At 38.9% G+C, this 22,895-nt stretch overlaps 1 protein-coding gene across 1 annotated transcript in view; it reads right to left on the bottom strand.

The window, feature by feature from the left end:
• Nucleotides 1-22,895, bottom strand: part of SMAP2 (small ArfGAP2) — a 52,669-nt gene that overhangs the window by 3,747 nt on the left and 26,027 nt on the right. The window contains exons 2-9 of the mRNA XM_074305263.1: nucleotides 13,767-13,900; nucleotides 12,273-12,358; nucleotides 11,066-11,144; nucleotides 7,401-7,487; nucleotides 6,719-6,800; nucleotides 4,514-4,626; nucleotides 3,876-4,041; nucleotides 1,753-2,069 (exon numbers count right to left, since the gene is read on the bottom strand). Of these exons, the coding sequence (XP_074161364.1) occupies nucleotides 1,753-2,069; nucleotides 3,876-4,041; nucleotides 4,514-4,626; nucleotides 6,719-6,800; nucleotides 7,401-7,487; nucleotides 11,066-11,144; nucleotides 12,273-12,358; nucleotides 13,767-13,900 (1,064 nt within the window). The remainder of the gene's footprint in view (nucleotides 1-1,752; nucleotides 2,070-3,875; nucleotides 4,042-4,513; nucleotides 4,627-6,718; nucleotides 6,801-7,400; nucleotides 7,488-11,065; nucleotides 11,145-12,272; nucleotides 12,359-13,766; nucleotides 13,901-22,895) is intronic.

Below are 22,895 nucleotides of genomic sequence, written 5' to 3'. Positions count from 1 at the left end.
CACACACACACACACACACACACACCCCTCCCCCCACCCACCCAGTGTTTCTAATTCATCTCACTGGATAATAGGAGCCTCTTATTATATACTAAGGACATTATTTAAAATACTTATCTGTACAAAAAATACTTGCAGTATTTATAACAGCAAGAAGCTAAAATTAACCTATATGTTCAATGTTTGGTAAATGGCTGATTAAATTGTGTTATAGCAATATAAAAGAATATCATTATTATGAAAAATGATAAATGCAAAGAAATACTGAAACATTCATAAAGTGATACAAAGAGAAGAGAACAATCAGAATACATACATAAAATGATAAAAAAAATAGTTTTGTTGCCTTTGTTGGTTTTTAAGTCTGGAGACAGAAGTGATTAAAAGGGGGAAATTAATTAGTTTATGGTCATATAATTAGTAAAAAACAAAAAAACAAACAAAAAAAAAAGTCACAATTGAAACTAAGGTAAATTGAGGCACATAGTTCCAAGCATGTTCAATTTATTGGTAAGGCTAGCAATTACCAAGAAAATGGGATTTTCAGCTTCTCAGGAAGCCAAAAAGATCACGAGATAGGAATTATAGCCTTCATACAGTTCTGAGAAGTACAACAGAGAAAAAAACAAGAAGCTTCACTGCTGGAAAACTAAATGACTGGATAACAAAGCCTGAGTCAGTGATAATGATAAACAATATGATTGGATGAAAGTCTACAATGCAAGACTAGCAACAATCCCTCCTTCCATTTTGTAGCTAGGGAATGTACACCTGCACAGTACACCCTGGGGATGCACACCTGCATAGTTAAAAAGTGCCACAGGTAGCTCAGACTGTCAGTGCTGCAGATAAAAGACAATACCCTGCACCTTTTAAGGTTAAGAGATTTCTTCTAATTGTACAAGAGCAGCTATTGGTCCAAAGATAATTTTCTTTCAATTAATGTGATGTGTAGAAAAACAAATTTTAATCTTAACTAAGAGACAAACAGGGCTTGTAGTTATAGAATAGATTGCAGAATGAAATCAAATATAAAAGACAATATTTGATTTTCTCAACATTGTCTACTGACATTTCTTGAATGGTGTTATATTTCTAATAAAAAATTAATATCCAAAAGGCTATCTTCTTTCATAATGTTTTCTATTTCTTGCTTGGTCATAAATTTCTCTTTTCTCCAAAGATCTAACAAACTATCCCTTGCTCTCCCAGTTTGCTTATAGTATCACCCTTTATATTTATATAATGCACCCATTTCAACCTTATTTTGGTATGGGGTGTGAAATGTTGGTCTATGGCTAGTTTATTTTGACATATTAAGGCTTTGTTCTTCTAAGATCACAAACTCTTAAAGAGTTAGAAGGAACTAAGCTCAAAGGTCAACTAGACCAACGTATACCTGAAGAGGAAACAGCTCTTCAGTACCCTGACAAGTGCTTACCTAGCCTCCACTAACCAAGGGCTCCCTAGTTCTGAAGCCAGCCCAACTTCTGCTTTTTGATGCTAAGCAGAATAAGTATTCTGCTTCCTCATGACAGTCTTTCAATACTTGAAGGCAGTGATCTCATCCCACCTTAAGCTTGTCTTTCTCCGGAGTCTCGAGTTAGAAAAGGAAGGGGCTGCAGAAGTTACTTTATAAGAAAGTAAACCTCCTTGGAAAAAACCATATAACAGATTCCTCTGGGGAGAGGAAGAGAAGAAAAAAAGGAGGCAGCAATGAAGTGATAGCCTCCACAGAAGGCTAAATCTCACCTGAGCCAAGTTCCACTGCAGCTGCTGTGCTGGTGGGATGCCATACATTGTCTGGGGCATGGCCGCCATGCCTGTGACGTAGCCAGCCTGCTGGGCAGCCATCATGCCATTGGGGACACCCATCACTGCAGCTTGCACGCCGCCTACGTAGCCTGGTGGAATGGCTACAGGAGCCACCATCCCAGCAGCTGCAGGTTGGGCCAGCATGCCCACTGGTGGAGGCATCATCCCCCCCATCATGGTACCAGTAGGAGGGACACCAGGAAAACTGGGGTAGGCCGCAGGATAGGCCATCTGAGCTGGAGCCATGAACATCGCTGCCGAGAGAGAACATGCACATTCATTAGGGATCTGGGGGAGGGCCTAGAAACAAGCCCAGGCTAACAACTAACCCCATCCAGTCTTTCCAGTGGTATCCCAAAGACAAAGGGACTTTCTTCTCTAAGACTGTTGTTGAACCTCCGATGCAGCCACAACAACCCTGTGAGATTTGAGACGTGAAACATGTCCCTATTACATCACACGAGAGTTGGGTCTCAGGCTCAGGTTTCCAGATGCCCATACCAGTTATGCTTCTCTTGGTCTGCCCTGAGCTCCTTTAAATGGTGGTTAACAGCAGAGTAACAACAGCTCTCCTTTCTCTAGCACTTAGAAGCATGTTCCTCACAGTGACTGTGGGAGGTCAGCAATGCAAGAATTGTCATTGCCATTTTATAAGTAAACTGAGGCTTAGGAAGGGGATGTGACTTTGCCTGTCTCCAAAAAGCTAAGTGGCTGCCTGCCTCTCTGCTCCAGCTTGCTCTTAAGCTCCCCTAAAGCTGCTTTCCTTTGGGGCTCTTTCCTTCCGTTTCAGATTTCTCTTCCTCACAAATCTGCTCAGGTCTCAGCTCCTCTGAGAAACCTTTTATCCTTGTGGAGTTTGTTCTTCCCTTGCACCTATCCAGGGCTCACATCATGGGCTGCACCCCCAGCTATTTATATACACTCTGATCAGTATTCTGATATTTAAAAATACCAGAACCAGAGAATATCCAAATTGGAAGAGACCTGAGATCAACCAGCCCAATACTTTCTTTTTACAGATGAGGAAATGAGACCCAGAGAGAAGAGCTTTGCTAATAGGTACAAAAGTGGTAAAGAGTAGAAGGAAAATCTGACACCAGGTCCTCTGATTCTGGAATCAGGAAAAAAAGATTTCAAGTCCTGTCTCTGATCCTACTAACTGTAAGATCTTGGACAAATATGAAACTCCTCAGGGTCCAAATAAGTTGCTGATTCCCCACCAGTGGAAACCATTTCTACACGAGCTCCTTCTACCCTGATAAAGTCAGAGGTCTGCACCCAAAAAAAAAAAAAAAAAAAAAGGACAGAAGTCACTGTGTAAAGGGGATCTAGAGAAGAAAAATAATTCTCTCTTCTTAGGGAGCTACAACACTAACGGGCAACAGGGATAAGAGAGCTGTGTGTGGATATACTAGGGAAAAAGAGGTCTGAAACAGACTAATGAAGTTCTCAAAAGGGCCCATCTGCAGAATGGAAGCAGGGAAAAAGCTATACCTTAATCTGTAGGATTTTTTTGAGGGGTCTCAAGTCCATGGATAGGCAGAGCCAGTCTGGCTATAATACTACTAGTTCACCTCGATATCTAAATACCTCCCAGCAAGAGGCTTGCTATGAGATTATCCACATGGATTTTAATGTCCAGGCTGGTCTGAGTAGACAGCCTAAGACAGTGTGAGTGACTGGCACACTCTTGTCAAAGGCCCTATTCTTTAATAGCTCATCCTGGCTTATGACTAACTAAGTGTTGCTAAAGCCAAGCCCAACAACTCAGTGCCTTCCTCCTTTGGCTGGCTCTGGCCTATGCCTGATCCCTATCTCTTATTACATGAATTGGAAATATGGCACTTGTTAAATTGGCATCAGCCTGCTGCCATTTTGTGGCTTCTCAAAAAGGGTCAGACAGATTCATTTAAGATAGAATGCTTAGAAGTACTTAAAGCTACATTAGTAGCAAATACCCCTCCAACTGCTAAATTAATTTTTAAAAAATCTATCAATTCCACATATCTATTCTTTAACATTGCAAATGTCCAATAAGCTCCCTTCCCTAAGAAATTTACCTTGAGCAGGCATCTGAGGAGTTTGTGATCCATAAAGTGAGAGGATGGAGTCTTTAGAGAGCTGTTTCTTGCCTGAATCTTCTGCTTTGCTCCCTGGTTCAGGAAACAGGTTCAGATTTTCAGGAACAGAGCTGGCATTCCCTGCAGTTGGCATGGATCCTACAACCTTACAGCAAAAAGAGAAGGGACCTCAGGAACAAAGGAATACAACTCAATCTACTTTCCCATCCCAAGTGTCAGTAATGACCCTAACTCTAACAACTCGAAGTTTAAAGTTCAACTTTTCTGAGATGAAGTTATTCATCTCCAAAAATAAACCTGAAGCTGTCTGCTTCATGGGCTCTTCAGGATGGCTATTTCTTCCTCACCCCCCCCCCCCAAGATGGTGATCACAAGAAAGTGACTCAGCCAGCCTTTAGAACTTTATACTAACCCATTTGAGGACTCTCACTTTCCAAGAGACAAATAAAACCAAGAGGCCATTGGTGGATGAGATGGACACAGAAGACATAATTGGTTGGGTAAAGTCAATTAAGGAATAAGGCAGCAAACCCATCTAAGGACTTGATGTTTTAAAATTTTAAATACTCTTCCCTCCCAGCATTGCTTCAAAGCCTGACCAGATTCAAAAGTCTCACTTTTCTGGAGTCCGAGAGAGAAGATGATGGAACTGAGGCCAAGAGATCTAGATCCTTTTCTAGAGTATTACTAGTCTTGCTGTTTGCAATGCTGTAGGAGGCCACAGGAGCGTCTACAAAGAGAGGACACAAGTCACAAAAACATAAGCAAATGCTAACAATGACCACTTGTTTTTGATGCTAGATGGGAGGTAACATTCCCAGTGATCACTACTGGGGAATGATTTTGGGTTCTTGAGGTTGAACAAAAGTTCTTGCCAGATCATCTGACCTGGAAAGGCCCAGCAAAGAGTTGTGCATCTGTGACCTAAAGTCAATGTGACTAAGTAAGCACAGGATCATTATAGTTGGTCTCTAGACAATTCATTTTTCCCCAATTACTCATGAAACATATTCCTAAGGGACAGAAAGCTTACGATCTGATCTGTGTGGAACCCTACGAATCCCAAAGCTACCACCATACTGGTCCATGAATCATGATGAGGTTAAAGCATAAACCAGTCACTTACAGTCCAAGCGCTGCCAAGGAGTTAACCTGTTAGTAAAGTCTTGAATCCTAGGATGGGACTGGATGATGAATATTAAAGGGGATGTGGGAAAACTGGGACACTGATACATTGTTGGTGGAAACTGAATACATCCAGCCATTCTGGAGAGCAGTTTGGAACTATGCTCAAAAAGTTATCAAACTGTGCATATCCTTTGACCTAGCAATGCTACTACTGGGCTTATATCCCAAAGAGATCTGAAAGAAGGGAAAGGGACCTGCATGTGCAAGAATGTTTGTGGCAGCCCTCTTTGTAGAAACTGGAAATTGAGTGGATACCCATCAGTTGGAGAATGGTTGAATAAGTTGTGGTATATGAATGTTATGGAATATTATTGTTCTGTAAGAAATGACCAGCAGGATGATTTCAGAAAGGCCTGGGGAAACTTACATGAACTGATGCTAAGTGACATGAGCAAAACCAAGAGAACATCATGCACAGTAACAAGATTATGTGATGATCAACTGTAATGGACTTGGCTCTTTACAACAATGAGGTGATTCAAGGTAATTCCAGGAGACTGATGGAGAGTTCCACCCACATCCAGAGAAAGAGAACTATGGAGATTGAATATGGATCAAAGTATAGTATTTTCACTTTCTTGTTGTCTGCTTGGTTTTTTTTCCCTCTTTTTGCATTTTTTCTCTTTTGATCTGATTTTTCTTACACAATATGATGAATATGGAAATGCATTTAGAAGAACTGCACATGTTTAATTTGTATCAGATTGCTTGTTTTCTTGGGGAAGGAGGAAAGGAGGAGAGAGAAAGAAAAATGTGGAACACAAGGTTTTGCAAAGGTAAATGTTAAAACTGTCTTTAAATGTATTAGGGAAAAATACTATTTTAAAAATATGTATATTTGTCAATATTTTCTGCTCAATATATTTACTGAGATTGATTTGTGATGGATAGAGCCATCTGCATCAGAGGACTATGGTGACTAAATGTGGAATACAGCAGTATTTTTGCCTTTTTGTTATTGTCATGTGTTTACTTGTTTTTTTCCTTCTCATTTTTCCCCCCTTTGATCTGATTTTTCTTGAGCAGAATGATAAATGTGGAAATGTTTAGAAGAATTCCACATGTCTAACCTATATTGAATTAATTGCTGTCTAGGGGAAGAGAGAGATTGTGTTCCAAATTTTTCTCCCTTCTTCTCCCCAAAGTTTTGCAAGGGTGAATGTTGAAAACTATTTTACATGTATTTTGGAAAATAAAAAGCTAATATTGAGAAAAAGAGAATGTTAAGTATTGAGGAGTTCCACCTCATCTCCTGGAGTGAGAAAGTAGAGGGTGGGGATTTATAACATCCATTTTCAAAAGCTTCATGGTCCCTACTCTCCCAGCTAAACAGTGGAGGGGAGGATGTTTCTCTCATATTCCTAAATGTCCTTTTCCCAAATTTCTCATTTACCCTGGCATCATATTCATATACATGGTATTTCCTCTTGGATTCTGTAAGCTCCTTGACAAAAGAGCCTGTGCCATCTGGATCTTTATACTCCCAGCACAGGGCACATAGGCACTGAATACATCTGAGGTGATTTAAGGTATGGCAGCAAACTCCAGGAAAGAAAGCTAGCCCCAGCTGCTCTCCAAAGCAACAAAAGCAGAGTTTTTTAGATCAGGAAAGAAAGGGAATGCATAACCCTTACCAAGGCCCAACAAGTCCATTACAGGCTCAATTGCTTTGGGGGAACTTTTTCGAGGTAGCTGCAGATCTTCCTTCTTCTGAGGCTAAAATGAAAAACATTATTAATGTTGTTGTTTATTAAAGAAATGAAGTAGTTTTTTTCCCCAAAGAATTCTTTAAAATGTTTTATAAAAAACAACACATATTCTTTGGACTACATTTACTATTATTCAGAGCAACTGACAGGATATAATAGAAAGCAACATTAAATAATGTCAAGAAGAAAGAGATAAGTGACCTAAAGTGACAAAACTTTGCTGGTTTGGTCACATCTAAGGAAAATCGAAGGACTCTGGTACTATGGGAGGCACATTGAAAACCAAAACAGTTAATCTTTTAAGTCCAGAAAAGCCAAGAGAAGAAGAGGCCATTTAAAAGGGCCCACAAAAGAACAAGAAGTCAGGAAAGGCTGATGGAGGGTGAAGGGAAGAGAAGTTGGCCAAGTGCTTGAGGGTTGGAAGGCATTTCCACCCAACACTAAGGGTTATGCTCCAGAGTCACAGGGCTAGGAATAGAATGGAATGGACCTCTTGTTTATGGAGCTTCAAAATTCCTGCCTAGTCCCAAGGGAAACCCTGCAAAGCAAAGTCACCTAGGACTGAGCAGAAAAGGGAGCCCCAGGGTCACAGAGGAGACTCTCTCACCATCTTGACTTTTTCAAAAATCACAGGCTCCACTTTCTTCTCCTGAGTTGGCTCACTGCTCTTTTTCCACTTGTCATCTTTTTCTTTCTGGGAAGGATTTGACAAAGCAGAACAACATGTAAGACCCACAGTGATTAGAACCAATTCCAAGCACTACAAACTCAGGCCCCAGGAGGGACTCTGAGTTCCACCAAGGCCATGCTGCTGCCATCTCGCTGGAGCTGCAGTGCCTCCTGCTGGGCACTGTGTCTCAGAGAGCCCCAAGGATGGCTCATCCAACAGAGACATGAGATACGCCTACAGAGATGAGTTTCCTTTAGGAACTTAAAAGGAAGGGGCATCTCGGAAGCAAGAGAGCTCAACTCGGGGGTCTGAAGCTGGGAGTCCGAATCCTGGCTCCCTCACTTAGCCAATTCTGAGTCCTTAGAAGCATCCCTTTCCCCAAGTGTAGAATGAAAATGAAAAGGCTAATAAGTGCCCACTCTGAGGGTCCTCATAGGGCAAGGGCCATGGAAATCCCAAAAAGTCACAAAAACATGAGCTCTCACCAGCATGGATCTTCATCTAGCAGTTTAAAAACCAAATCTCTTCTCACCTCTACATCTCTTGGGAGTTACAAGATGACTACTTAGTTTGCTCAAGTAAGACTTCTGTGTTCTACATTCACCTCTTCCAAGGCGTCACCCCTTTCTCAATCTAACATTCCTGGACTAGGTAAAATAAGGATGGTTCAGGATTTTATATAGTTGTTCAGATCAGGTAGGACTGGTCAGCCTGAATGATTGTGACCATGTTTTACCTGAATCTGATGTCATCTTTTCAGATTAAAGATTATTAAGCTCTTGATCTTCATACATTTTCCTTTCCCCCCACCCCTTAAAATCTTAGGAGCCTATGATTTTTAGAGCTGGAAGCAATCTTTAAAATCTTCTAATCTAACCTTCATTTTAGAGATGAGGAAACTCAGCCTGAGAGAAAGGAAGTGACTCCCTCCCTCACAGGCTCATATAGAGATGAGCCAAGATGTTCCCTGGATTTAAATCTAGATTTTTTTGGAGATCCATGGCACTGTTGTAAAAGACATAATTCCAAATGCAGATATATAAGATTTGATAAAAAATGTAATTTAAAAGGTTCTATTTAATGTTTTTCTTTTTCAGGTTCCTCTGGCTCATATCTAATTGGATTTTGATTCACAATGAGTAAAACAATCTGTTTTACTCTCAGCATCCTTCTTAATGATGTCTTTATTACCATGGATTAAAAATGGATAGCTATCTTCTGGGAACAATGTGCCATGAGACATTACTGACAGCTCTGAACACATCAAGCTATGCATAAACTTTGGGATCTTTCTCCAAAACAATACCTACACTGAAACATATCTATTACTATACTTCCCATTCAACCAAGGCTAGCAAGATCTTCTGTGATCTTACATTCCCACTGCTTTTTCACTACTTGACATGAGATCGGTGTCACTCACAAGTTGGAGTGCCTTCTCCCACCTCCAGATCTCTTAAAAAGACTATACAAGTTGACTCTGAGAAACAGCAGGGGATAGTGGATATGCAGCTGGGCCTGAAGCCTGGAAGAACTGGGTTCAAATCCCACTTCTGGAAAATAATGGGAAAATCACTAAATCTCTTAGTACCCCAGACAATTCTTTAAGGCTACATGCTGAAAAGATGATGCCGACCTTTCTTAGCAGACAGGGTTTCCTCACATGAGAGTTGACCCACGAAATCAGATTCAGTCCCCCTCCCTATAAAAATTTACATTTCTAATCCTAATATTCAACTATAAGACAATTTGGTTCCAATGAACCCACTCAAGTCTCTTTCTCATATGACTTTTTCTTGCCCTTCCTCCATTCTTGTCCTGTTCCTTCCTACATTCACACTTTTGCAAATGGGTTTTTTGAATTCCACTGAATTAAATGTTAAGTAGCACCCTAGCATTTTCCTTTTCCTCTCACTGGTTATGGTTCTTTTCTTTAAGCCCCAATTCATGTGTTGCTACTTCTTCCTAGAAGCATTTTCATCCTATTCTCCTTCAAGGAAAAAGAGATCTTTCCTTTCTCAAATTCCTCAGACTTTGCCTGGCTCTCTTTTGCTCCTAGAACATTCCTCATATTCATTTCTATGTGGGTCACATCCCTCTCATTGAATGTGAGCTCCTTGAGGGCAAGTGCTGTGTACTCTTCATCACCTTATGCAATTCTTTGCACTGGGTTCTCAGTCTGTTGAACTCATGGAAATATATACTAAATAAGACTGGCTCCTGCTTTGACCTCTGAAGAACCCCACTCTTTCCATATCTTTGTCTACAGAAGTTTCCATTTATCACTATATCTGACAATCTTAGTCAGATCAGCATTCAGGAAAGGCAATGTTTATAAGGATTCACCTGTTAAAAAGACACTCTTTAAAGTAAAAAAGTTTTTAGATATATATGATATCTAGTACTTCCCTTCAACTTATTTATCTTCTTAAAAAGCCCGATTACTTAGGTAAATGTTTGTCCTTAATGAATTCATCCTGTTTTCTCACCAATAGGCTTTCTTTCCATATTTGACAATCCTGAATGCTTATTATAGACCTCACAAGACTCCTGGATCTGGAAATAAGATTTATTATTTAGTAGTTCCCAGATCCTCCATTAGAGCCCTCCTCTGCCATGGGAGCAATTTTGACAATCATCATGGCATAATGGCCATTTGTAATAACAGGTTCACACTTAGGCCAACAGTTAGACAAAATTATTTTGTTTACCATCCCTTCTTAGCATTTTTATCTAGATTTATTTTATTGATTTGGTCTAAGGATCTACTTGAATCTCCTTGCTATTCTTTGAACAAAACTATCCTATCCTACCCTAATTAGGCATTTTCACTGAGTGGAGGACAACCTTCACATCTCCATTTCCTGGTTTTCTTCAGGAGCCAGCTAACGTCCTACTTTCTAAACGAAATTCTGAACACCCTCAATGTTGCTACCTTCCTTCAAATCTTCCCCCCGCCCCCTGAAGCTGGGGTTAAGTGACTTGCCCAGGGTCACACAGCTAGGAAGTATTAAGTGTCTGAGACCAGATTTGAACTCGGGTCCTTCTGAATTCAAGGCTGGTGCTTTATCCACTGCACCACCTAGCTGCCCCTGCTACCTTCCTTCTATTGATTACTTTCACTATCTTGGACAGAGCTTAGTTATACATTATTGTCTGGATGTTGTCTTTCCCAGCAAACTAGAAGGTGGAGATTAGTTTTTTTTGTCTTTCTTTGTATCATCCACTCTTAGCACAGTTCCCTGGCACATGAACTTGTCTTGCCTTGTTAATTTAGAGAACAATTTATCTATATTTTTACCTTTTATTATCTAGTAATTTGTACTTGCTAAGGTCCAAGGAGACAACATGAAAGTGGGAATTTCCTGACATCAAACTTGGTATAAATCAACCACAGAATCCAGTCTCTTTTAGCTTTAGAACACCTCCCACCTAAATCAGATGGCCCCATATTTCTCTATTTAACTTCCTTCCTCCTTCTGACATTTAAAGAGCTGGGTATTGGTGGTTTGCGAGTCTCTTGCAAGGTGATTTCCAGATTCTTTTTTTGGATAACCTCATTTATAAGCTTATTAAAATAACCGGAAAGACATAAAACAAACCCTAAATGCATTGATGTCCAGGCTTCGGTCCATGTACTTCTTCTTCTCGTATTTATCTCTGATAAATCCTTCTACAGCTCTGAAAGCAGCTGATTAAGGATGAAGTAAACAAGGATGGTGGACACTAATTAAAAAAAAAAAAAAAACTACTAGAGCTGAGAAATGTAGGAGATGTAAAAACAAAAGATATTAATGTGCCACTTCCTTGTTTTTCCTTTTCCCAACAAGTTCTCATTTCCTCCCCACTCTCAAAAGAGACTTTCCTTCTACCTGGTCTTCCCACATTTCTTGTGGTATCTCATGTCCAGTTTTTGGGAATAAACCTCCTATCCTTTAACCATAATTCATTCGAGTTTATCAGTATCTCATTATTTATGATCCTTGTGAATAGCTAAAGTGAACAGTCTGCCATTGAAACTTGCCTCCACTAAGTTCCTAGTCTGATGCATGTGAAACCTCTTGAAGGCACAGCCACTGGAGCACAACCTCTGATAGGACCTAACCACTAAAAAAGCTTTGAGTGTAGGGCTACTCATGAACACTGATTCTGTGTTCTGAAGAGTGGCCTAGCCAGCTAGAGAGAACCATTGCCAGAGGGATGGACAACAAGGATTGCATTTTCTCTGTCATATCATCTTCTAAAACGAAGGCAGAACAGAGGTGGGATCTGAGTTCATGGAAGGTTCTCCCAAACAAAGAAAAAGAAAATCTTCTGAAATACACTTTAAAGGCAGGTGGTAAACACAGCACATATTCTATTTTTTAATACTTAGCATTCTCTGCTGTTCCCTCCTCCCCAAACAAGTAAACTAGTCAACAGCTCTAATTTTCTCACAGATTGGGTAGAAAGAATGAGTTGAAATGATTGCATGTGAAAGCATTTTGGACTGTATGGACAGAAAGAGAACAGTAAACTACTTTCTCTTACCATGATTTCATAGATTTCTCAATGATCAGAGATGATAACATGTGAGAGAATGAACAATGAACCCACTAAAATTCTGACTAGGAACATTTGGCTTAGAAATCAATTTCTGGACAGAATACTTCCCTCAGTAATATGACACATGAAGTTTCTGCTATCAGGAAAGGTCTGGGGTGTTCAATTGCACAGAATGGTCCCCACATAGCTGCTCCAAATTCGAGATGAAGCAATGTTCAATCACCAGCCTCCACGGTGCACAGAGTCACAGATCAGAAAGGATACGGGTCTGTCTGAGGTCGCCGGAAGTTTTCAGGTAGGTAGGCCTCATACAGTCGGTTGGCCTTCCCATTCCCCATCTCTTGCATGCACTGCAATTCAAAGACAGCACTGAAACCTAATGTTCCTTAGAAGGGATGATACTAATATCCTACTGAAGACCTGCCTCCTCCCCTTTGGGCTTCTATCTCATTGAGGAGGCCAGTTAAAAGAGCAGCTATCTACACAGCTTCAGAGTGTCCCTAGGAAAAGGTGAGCCTGATATCCTATGTCTCTAATAGTCCACATGCACACTTACCCTGAAAAAACTATCCCTTTGGTGCCAAAGTACTGACACTTCAGTCAACCCAAAAGGAGATAAAAACAGTCTCACACATCTCTTGGGAAATGGGGTTTTTGAGGGTAGCCTGTAGTTAAAATCCCAGCTCTGTAACTGAAGTGCAGCAAGAGCCCAGGTAAGGCATACTGTCATTCTAGGACTCTGAATCACTTCCCAAGAAGAGCCCCAGCATGCAGTCTGCAGGGAAAAAATGGGCACATGCAAGACTGAAATGATCCTTGTAAATATATGAAGTTTTACATAGATATATAATTTTCACAGGAACACACTGCTTACCCACACCCTGTAAAGAAAGTCAGACAAAGTGTAAGGTGGAGTCCCTTCCTAGCTTTGGCATTGATTCAGTTGCCTAGATTATCCCAAAGAGACTGGGGAGAAAATTCAGAGGGAGTCAAAGGCTTTTAGAACTAAAAGGGACCTTCGAGACTGCCGAGTTCAAGTTCCTCATTTTACAGAAGGGAAAACTGAGATCCAGAGAGGGGAAAAGCCTGCTCTGCTTCACAAGTGGCAGAAACTACATATACGTCTCCTAAATCCATATCCACTCTCTCAAAAACCAGAAGTTTCCATTTGGTTATACTGCTTTTTAAAGACAGAAAACCAAGTTTTGATTGTCATCATGTCAATATATCAATCATCTGAAATTTTATCCTTACAAATATTCCCCTCCACCAACAAAATCACAACCCACTGATAAAATAGTTTGTTTTGACCCAAAGGCAGTTTAAAAGACACTTTCACTTTTTTACTTCTCCACTACAATCCTTTTCTAACACCTAATCTTCGTGTGGAAGAAACCTTGAGCTCTTGAAGATGGAGCACAAGTTTTGCTACCAAGGAGGAAAGCCTTCAAGTATGGGTCCAGGAAGAAACTACGTCCATTAGCTGAAGACCAGCCTGGCTAAGCTTGGAAAGTCTCATCACCAGAAGACATATTTTTTGGCCACAATAATTCCTGATAACCATCTACTACCTAAGACACCAGACACTAATTACCATATAGTTTATTTACTGCCTCCAACAGAGAGCGTTCCCAAATGAAAGGTGCTCTGTGACCTCTGCATTCACCTAATATCTTTGGTGACCCACCCTCCAGGGAAAGGAATGCTTACCAGCCTTCATGTTTGTGGCAGCTGTGCTAACTGGGCTGTTTCCATTACCTGAATCTGCTCTTGTGTCCACTGGTCTAGGTTGACTGACTTCACCCTGGAAATGTGCACACCGAGGTTCCTGTGAATTCCTGCACATCGGATACAGATGAATACACCAATGTTCCAGGAGGCCCATCGTGGTCCTATGAGGAGGGTCAGGGAAAGGGCTGGTTATTTATTATACTGGGCAAGACTGTCCATAGAGCGGGTTCCAAAAGAGAAGAATGCCATAAAACTTCTATGTTCCCATAAGAATAGAGACCAGAGAAGCTCAATGGAATATACCTTTTATTAGTTTCTTCAAACTAGTAGGGAGCACCAACAAGCTTTCTTTGCCTGTTATTTGGCAACATCAGAACCCAAACTCATAGGCTGTATTATAATTAAATGAGAAGAAAAAGCCCAAGAGGGTCAGGAAAGCAATGTAATCTTCCACTGAGTCTGGTAGCTGCTACTAGTTACTAGTCTCCTATATTAAAGGATTTTACAATTGCTCAGTTTTCCTACCAGTAACTCACAGATAGTTGGTACAGTGGATACAGTGCTAGACCTGGAGCCAGAAAGACTATCTTCCTGAATTCAAATTTAGCCTCTGATACTCATTAGCTGTGTGACTCCAGACAAGTTGTTTGCCTCTGTTTCTTAAACTGTAAAATGAGCTGGAGAAGGAAATGGCAAATCACTCCTATATCTTTCCCAAGAAAACCCTAAATGGGATCACAGAGTCAAACATGACTGAACAATAAGAGACACGAAGAGGTAAAGCCCAATACCCACGATGAAACTCAGGTTTTTCTTTATGGTCTTTCCCACCCTTCTCCAAGGTTTACAAAACAAGTAACAGTGCTATGTTAACAGGCTGTGTTCCACTTCGGTCAGTGTCCCCGCTTGGTTAAGCCATAGGAACAAATTAGACCAAATACTTTACAATCCTACTTCAATACAATGAGATTCTCAGACACGTACTGCAAACAAAAACCAGTACAGAATCATTCCCCTTAACATTCTGCAATGGATTAGGATAAAATCTTGTAATTGCACTTAATTACTAGTCATCTCCTCTTTGGAAGTCACAAAGGGAAAGAAGTGATTTAAAATTATAGACATTTACCATAGAACCTCCACAAATATAATGCCAGTAACAAAACGACAGTGTTACATTAAGGAGGATCAAAGGAGAAGAGACACTGAGTTATTTTCTATAGTCCAGTGTCTGACACTATTCTCCTCAAAACAAATAGGTCTTGTCCTTAAGATAGCAATAGTGAAACTTTGCAGATTTTAGATACCAGATTATAAAACTGCAGTGGTTGACAGAAATTCTGAAAGAGATAAATAATGCTGGGAAAGGTGGGCTTTAGATTTTAGAATTCAAATCAATCATAAATGACAATCTTCTTTATATAAAAAGTATTTAGGTGCTAGGCTGATATCTAAACAGATGTCCCAAACATTTTTTACAATCATCAGGTGGGATTCATTCTACCTGAAGTCTCAACTCAGTACAGCACCACAAGGTATTGTACCAGAATGTCAAGAATTGGAAAGAGATTTCTAGATCTCACAGGGCAACTCTCCCCTAAAAAACTGAGTCCCAGATAGGTAAGGGGGAATCAGAAGACGTGTTCAGATATAGACTATGCTACTTATTACCTATGTGAAATTTTGAGCAAGGTACTTTACCTCCAGAGATTCAGCTTTTCTGTCAACAATGGGAGTTAGAATAGGTGAGCTCCATGATCCTTAATACTAAAAAGTGACAGAAGGGGGTCTCAAAACTCCATTCCAAGTTCAATCTCTGCTACACTGCAAGCTTTCCATACCTTCATGTCACCAAATAACAGTTAAACTGAGCATCTGTCTACAGATACATATATGGTTTTTTCAAAATGCCCAATTGCTCAGGATCAAATTCAAATTACAAGCATCAGTGCAGATAAACAGACACACATAGATCATGGTCAAGTCAATACCTAGGTTTGGGCAAAGGAGGATTCCTGGAGAACTATGTATTGTTTTCACACTGCTATTCTCACTTAGAAGCTGTAAAATTTAGGTTTCAAAAGCAGTAAAAAAAAAAAAAAAAATCACATTTCACATAAAAAGTCAGCAGCATTGACTCCTTGAGTATTCATGGTTGGCTAACTTTTATCATCATGTTAAGAGCAAAACTAGATGCAAAGAGCATGAATTACATGTCAGTTATAGTGGCCTCCCTGCTGGCTTCCTAGTTTACACCAAGAAGGAGATTACTGTTAATCATTTAGCCTACTGTTAGAATCTTATCAATTCTCTACATGATATTCTAAGGTAATCATAGTCATTTTGTACCCTCTAAGGAACACATGGGACTGGCCACAAAACTGGCAGTGCCATAACACAAGGCTCCAATACAGAAATATCAATAATAACACCATGAAAAAAACACAAAAACCTTTCCCCCAACGTAGTCTTTACTTATACAACTTTATACTATTTAGAGCAGTGACAGAATATAATTAGTGACTTAGTTTCCTTTAGGGTGGTACCACACACACAAGATTATATTCATTCATTCATTGAACAAACATTATTAATATGTTTAGGACTTTCCAGAAAAGCCTTTCTCTATTGCTTTGTCATGTCGTAGAGGTGATTCTGGCTTCTTAGGCTATGCCAGCTGAAAACAATCTCTGTCAGATTCTACCCAAGTCAGAAAAGTTGTCAAAGAAGGCCTGGCAGCTGAATGCTGTTGGAGGACTGTGAGGAAATAGATACTAATACATTGTTGGTGTGACTGCAGACTGATGGCAAATCCTTGGGAGTGTTACATGTAACAAGTAAGTCTAAGAATCACAAAACTGATCCGAGTTGTAAACCCAGAGACTCTACTAGTAGGACTTTATCCTAATATATTAAAGTATTTGGGAGAAATATCTACAATTGTTCATTCAGGAAAATGAAAGATTAAAAACATATTAGTTGGGGCAGCTAGATGGTACAATGGATAGAGCACCAGCCCTGAAGTCAGGAGGAACTGAGTTCAAATGTGACCTCAGACACTTATTACTGCCTAGCTGTGTGACCCTGGGCAAGTCACTTTACCCCAATTGCCTCATAGCCAGAAAAGCAAAGCAAAGCAAAGCAAAGCAAAGAAAAGAAAAGAAAAGAGAAAACAAAAGAAAAGAAAAGAAAAGCAAAGAAAAGAAAAGGAAAGGAAAGCAAAGCAAAGCAAAGCAAAGCAAAGCAAAGCAAAGCAAAGCAAAGCAAAGCAAAGCAAAGCAAAGCAAAGCAAAGCAAAGCAAAGCAAAGCAAAGAAAAGAAAAGAAAAGAAAAGAAAAAAAAAAGAAAAGAAAAGAAAAGAAAGAAAACACATTAGTTCTTGGAAGAGAATGAGAGAAAACTGGAACACATTCATTGTTGATGGAGTTGTGAACTGATCCAGCCCTTTTTAAAAATTCTTTTTTTGTTGTTTGCTTGTTTTAAAAATTTAATAGCATTTTATTTTTCCAAATACAAAGATAATTTTCAACAATCACTTTTGCAAAATCTTGTATTCCAAATTTTTCTCCCTCTCTTTTCCCTGCCCTCCTCCCCAAGACATCAAGCAGTCCAAGTTAAATATGTGCAATTCTTCTAAATACATTTCATTATTCATCATGCTGTGAAAGAAAAATCAGATAAAGAGGAAAAAAACCCGTGAAAGGAAAAGACAAACAAAACACAAGAATAACAACAAAAGTAAAAATACTAAGCTTTGATCCACATTCAGTCTTCACAATTCTCTCTCTAGATATAGTTAGCATTTTCCATCAGAAGTCTATTAGAATTGCCTTGAATTACCTCACTGTTGAAAAGATCAACCATAGTTGATCATCACATAATCTTGTTATTACTCTCTACAAGGTTCTCTTGGTTCTGCTCACTTCATTCAGCATCAATTCATGTAAGTCTTTCCAGGCCTTTCTAAAATCAACCTATTTATCCTTCTTTATGGAACAATAACATTCCATAGTATTCATATACCATAACTTATTCAGCCATTCTCCAACTGATGGGCATCCACTCAATTTCCAGTTCCTTGCCACAACAAAAAGGGCTGCCACAAACATTTTTGCACTTGTGTGATCCAGCCATTTTAAGAGAGGTATTTGGAACTATGCCCAAAGGGCTACAAAACAATGCATATCCTTTGATCCAGCAGTCTCACTCAAGTAGGGTTTGTATCCCAAAGAGATCATAAAAGAGAGGAAAGGATTCACAATGTGCAAAAATCTTCGTAGCAGCTGGGGAATAGCTAAATAAGTTATAGCATATAATATACAAATGTAATGGAATGTTATTATTTTTTAGAAATGATAAGCAGGCTGATTTCAGAAAAGCCTGGAAAGACATGAACTGATGCTAGGTGAAATGAATAGAACCAAGAGAACATTGAACACAGTAACAGCAAGATTATATGATGATCAACTATGCTAGAATTAACTCTTCTCAGCAATACAATGATCCAAGATAATTCCAATAGATTTGGGATAGAAAATGCCATCTGCATGAAGAGAGAACCTATGGAGACTGAATGTAGAACCAAACAATTTTCATCTTTTTTTGTTTGCTTTTTCTTTCTTGTGATTTTTCCCTTTTGTACCGATTCCCCCTCCCCACAATTATGATTTCTAAGATGGAAATATGTTTAAAAAGACTATGCATGTATAGTCTTATATATCAATAAGATATATATTATATATCAATAAGACTGATTGGGGAAAGGGAAACTCAAAAACTTACAAAAATGAATGTTGAAAGCCAGCTTTACATGTAATTGGAAATATAAAATACTATTGGGAAAATAAAGAAAAAATTGGAGGAAAGACTTGGAATGGGGCATATGATGATTTTTTTGAAACAGCTGAAGTGCTGTCACATGGAAGAGGAAATACTCATTCAGGAGAATTCTAAATTTTGAACTTAACAAAAATTACAGCAATCTAAAAATGTAATGAATTACCTTGGGAGATAGTGAGCTTACCATGACATAAGTACTCAAGCAGAAGCTGAATAAATGATTGCTTCTTAGGGACACAGTTGAGGTGATTTGCACAGTAAGGATAGATTAAATATCCTCTGATGTCATTTCCAACTCCAAGATTCTATGTTCTGAACAGATAGTTATGTTTTCTTTCCCTAAAGAGATAGATGAGCAGAGAGAGTGGGATGTGACTGGGCAAAGCTAAGTCGGTAGACAGGTTGCATTACTCTAAGGCATCATGGCTAGTATATCTAGAGAAGCTCAGATTCAACTGGTAAACAATGAGTATTTGCTATAAGCTCCTTCTAAACTAATATTTAGCCTAGAAAGTCCTTTTAGCTGCCAATGGTGGCTCTCAAACTTTGCCCTTTTTTTTATAACTGCCATTTTCTGGGATAAGGGAAATAGAAGACAGAAGTAAAAATGTCTAAAACCCTCTTTAAAATGAGCAAGTTTAGTCCCTCCTGAGAAAGGATTTAGTGTTTGTTAGTGCTGAAGAATAAAAGATCACTGGTTGGAAGGCTCACGGGGGAAAAAAATAAAGATATTAAAAAAAAAAAAATTAAGCAGCTTTTTTTTGTTAAGTATCCTTTACAACCTCCATTATATACTCACTTAGCTGCAGCAACTCTCTAAACACCTCCATTCACACAATTCAAGAAGCCTAAAGAAAAAGTGCATGATTCTGCTAGTGCTACAAGGTCCATTAATTTGTTTTATCTGATAAGGGAAAGGTGTACAATGAAAGATAACACAACCCAAAGACAACTAGCAATAATAATACACAAAGGAGGAAACAACTATCTGAAGAAATGGGAAGAGTTGAACAAGGGATGCTTTGAAGAAAAGAGAGATGAACTATGTAAAATATTATGCAGAAGGAAGAAAATAAGCATTAAGAGTTGGTGCTCACAACAACTTTGAAAGGTAGGTACTATTATTATTATTATTCCCATTTTAAAGATGAAGAAATTGAGAAAGAAATCACAGCTAGCAAGTGCTTGGGTCAAATTTGATCTCTGTTGCTCCTCATTCCAGATCCATGGCTAACCACTGACCACAGCACCAAGAAGCTGAAGAGATTAAGAACATTCAAAGCAAAATAACAGTAATTTACAATCCATACCATAGCAGCAGAGTTATACTCCAGCAAATGACATCAATCATATCAAAAAATCATATACTTGAGGATTTAGATAATTTAGGAATGTAGCTTCTCAGGGTTAATACAAGAATGGCTAAAAGCACCAGTCAGGGAACAGGGAGTTCTGCGATTGAGCCCTACATTTACACTGCCTGGCTAAAATCTTCACTAACTTCATGGCTCTGTGCCTCTGTCAATCCATTTTACAAAAAGAGAAAAGAAAACTTATTTTTGAACACTCACTTCTGAACAATCAACAGAAATGGTCTCTGTAGTATTCTCTCTTGTTGCTGCCACTAGCATTCTCAGTGGTTCCATGATAACCACCAGATTTTAGGGGGTCTCAATGACATTCAGGAGATCTCAGAACCACATTCTTTAGTAACAATCTGGATAATGGAGTCACAGAATGTCCGAATTTGGAAGGAACTTTCCAGCTCACTGAGCTTGTTTTAGGAATGGGGATGCCGAGGTGCAAAGAGGGGACAGGCCTCTCCAAAAGTAAGAGAGAGTTAAATATGTTTCTGCACCATCTTGATGTCAGTCTATTCAATTCTTTTGCTGCACAAATTTGAGCATGTTACAAAACAACACTTGAATCACTTGTGACTTTATATCTAAGATCTACTTATCTCTCTCAAAAGGTTATAAATATACCAGAAACAGATAGGCAATAACTTTTGCTCCTTTTCTCCTTTCTGTAGTAGTGACAACAGCCCTGGATTGGTGACTAAAGAATTGGATTTGAATTGTCCCTCTACCACTTAGTACCCATGAAGCCCCCGGGCATACCACTTACCCTTTCTGGGCCTGATTCTTCCTTGGTAAAATGGATATATTTACATTCTGGATCATATATGCTCATTGTGAGGATCAAATAATGTCACATACACATTTTGTACAATCTCAAAGTTGTTCCAAGGAAAGCACTTTGCAAATAGACAAATATTCCTAGAAATCTGAGCTGTTTGGTGGGCTAAACTAGGAACATAACCTTTATTTATGAGTTTCCAGGGGGAAAGAGAGTCTCCCAACCAACAAGTTATCAATAGCTACTAGAGCCCCAAATCATCTGATTGGAAATGGTCCCTATCTCCCCTGACTTTCCTCAGAATTGCTGAGATGAACAAAATTCACAGAAACAAGTTAAGTCAGGGAAGAAAAGTCCTTATATGTTTCAACATAGGTTGTTGAAAATCATTCTTTTGATGTTCTCATCCAATTTCTTACCTTACTTTACCTTAGTAAAACAAAGGTAACTAAATCCTTCCTGATGACTGAGATTTTCTCAGTATTGAAAATCTTCATTTGAGTATCATAGCACTAATGGGTCATAGAATTTCGTCCCTTTCTCTCATTTTACAGATGAAGACCCAGAGATCCAAAGAAAGAAAGTCACTTACCCAATGTCACATATGTAGTAACTGGTAAAGGTAAGGTGTGGAATTTCCTTCCCCTGCCCAAGTCTTTTGATTTTTAAGCCCAATATTTTTCTTCCATAACATTGTCCTTTTTTATTAGTCCTCACTGCTTAAAATCACAGGTATGGATGATTAATGCTATAGTAAAATGCACAATATACAACCCCAAGAAAATTATGTTTAAAATGGAAATCATGAGATCACAGATTTAGGGTTTTAAGAGATAGCTTAGAAGCCATCTAGTCCATCTCCTTCATTTATACTTGATGAAAACAAGGCTCACAGAGGTTACACTTGCCAGTCAGAGGCAAGGAAGTGGGAGAAATTCGAACCCAAGTCTTCAGAAAAAATATGTTTAGCATACTTACTTTGTGCCTTGTTTGTGCCAAGAATTAATCCCTTATAGCTTATATCCAGGTTTGTTGGCTTGGTTGTTTAGTCATATTCCAGTTTCTAAAAGTCTAAGGAAAGATATTCTAATAAATTCTTGAATTTTAAATTGAATGAGATGTTAATATAGGCAAGTTTAAGACACCCCAGAAGAACACTGATTCCTCTCACTTTACAAATAAGGAAACTGAGGCCACAGTCACATGGCTACTTAGCAACAGATGCTGGGTGTATGACTGAGGAGCAAGTTTCATTCTCCTCTCTGGACCTCATCAACGCAGTTAAGGGTATGACTAGATTAGGATTTTTCTTAGCTATAAATTTATGGGATATTTTTATTGATCCACAATATTCTATAATAAAAGTTCCCATATTTTTAAATCCTTTTAAACTTAAAAGATATTTTAATAATTACCTACATTTTCTAACATAACTCTCCAAACTTCCTCTAAGGGATTAATTTATTGTAACAAAGAATAAAAAAGAGAGGGAAAAATCAGTTCAGAAAAACTAATCACCATATCAAAAATTCAGACATTTTGTGCAATGTTCCATATCCAGAGTCTCCTGTCCCTTCAAAGAAGAGGTAAGAAGTACCTTCTTGTCTCTTGTGGTCAAACTTAGATCCCATCCCTTAAGACTCATATAGTTAAAAGAACTATCTTTCTCTTCTGAATCTTGCTCCCTCGTCTGAGACTTTGCATTCTCTGTCTTCAAAACTGCAATGCTGAGGCTATCAAAGCCAGAGTGGTCCACAGTAGACAACTGACTTTTTTTTAATGGCCTGAACCAAAGTTTGGGATGGGAAACACTGATGTATCTGGAAAGTTCTTCAGATACTTAGATCCTGTGTTCCATCATCTTAATTAACCAAAAAACAACTGTCTTGACTCCACTTTTGGAAGAAAAAGAAGCTAATTTTGTAAATTTGATAGATGATCATTTAGAATTCATGCTTCAACAAACAGAAGAAATAGAATAATTACTGATTTTTGCTAAGGCAGAATGTGCTGACCAACATTGAAGCCATATTGAAAAAAGACTGGCCCCATAAAAAAGCAGTTCATTCAGGAACCTAAAGCAAAAGAGATAAATTCAATCAAACATACACACACACATACATACATATACATACACACACACACACACCATTTCATTTTAAGTTTAGGTCAGGCATT

This window comes from Sminthopsis crassicaudata, chromosome 3, assembly GCF_048593235.1.
Source record: "Sminthopsis crassicaudata isolate SCR6 chromosome 3, ASM4859323v1, whole genome shotgun sequence".
Taxonomy (NCBI): Eukaryota; Metazoa; Chordata; class Mammalia; order Dasyuromorphia; family Dasyuridae; genus Sminthopsis; species Sminthopsis crassicaudata.
The sequence above is the reverse complement of the archived record's forward strand: the minus strand, read 5'-3'. Positions and strand labels throughout refer to the sequence as shown.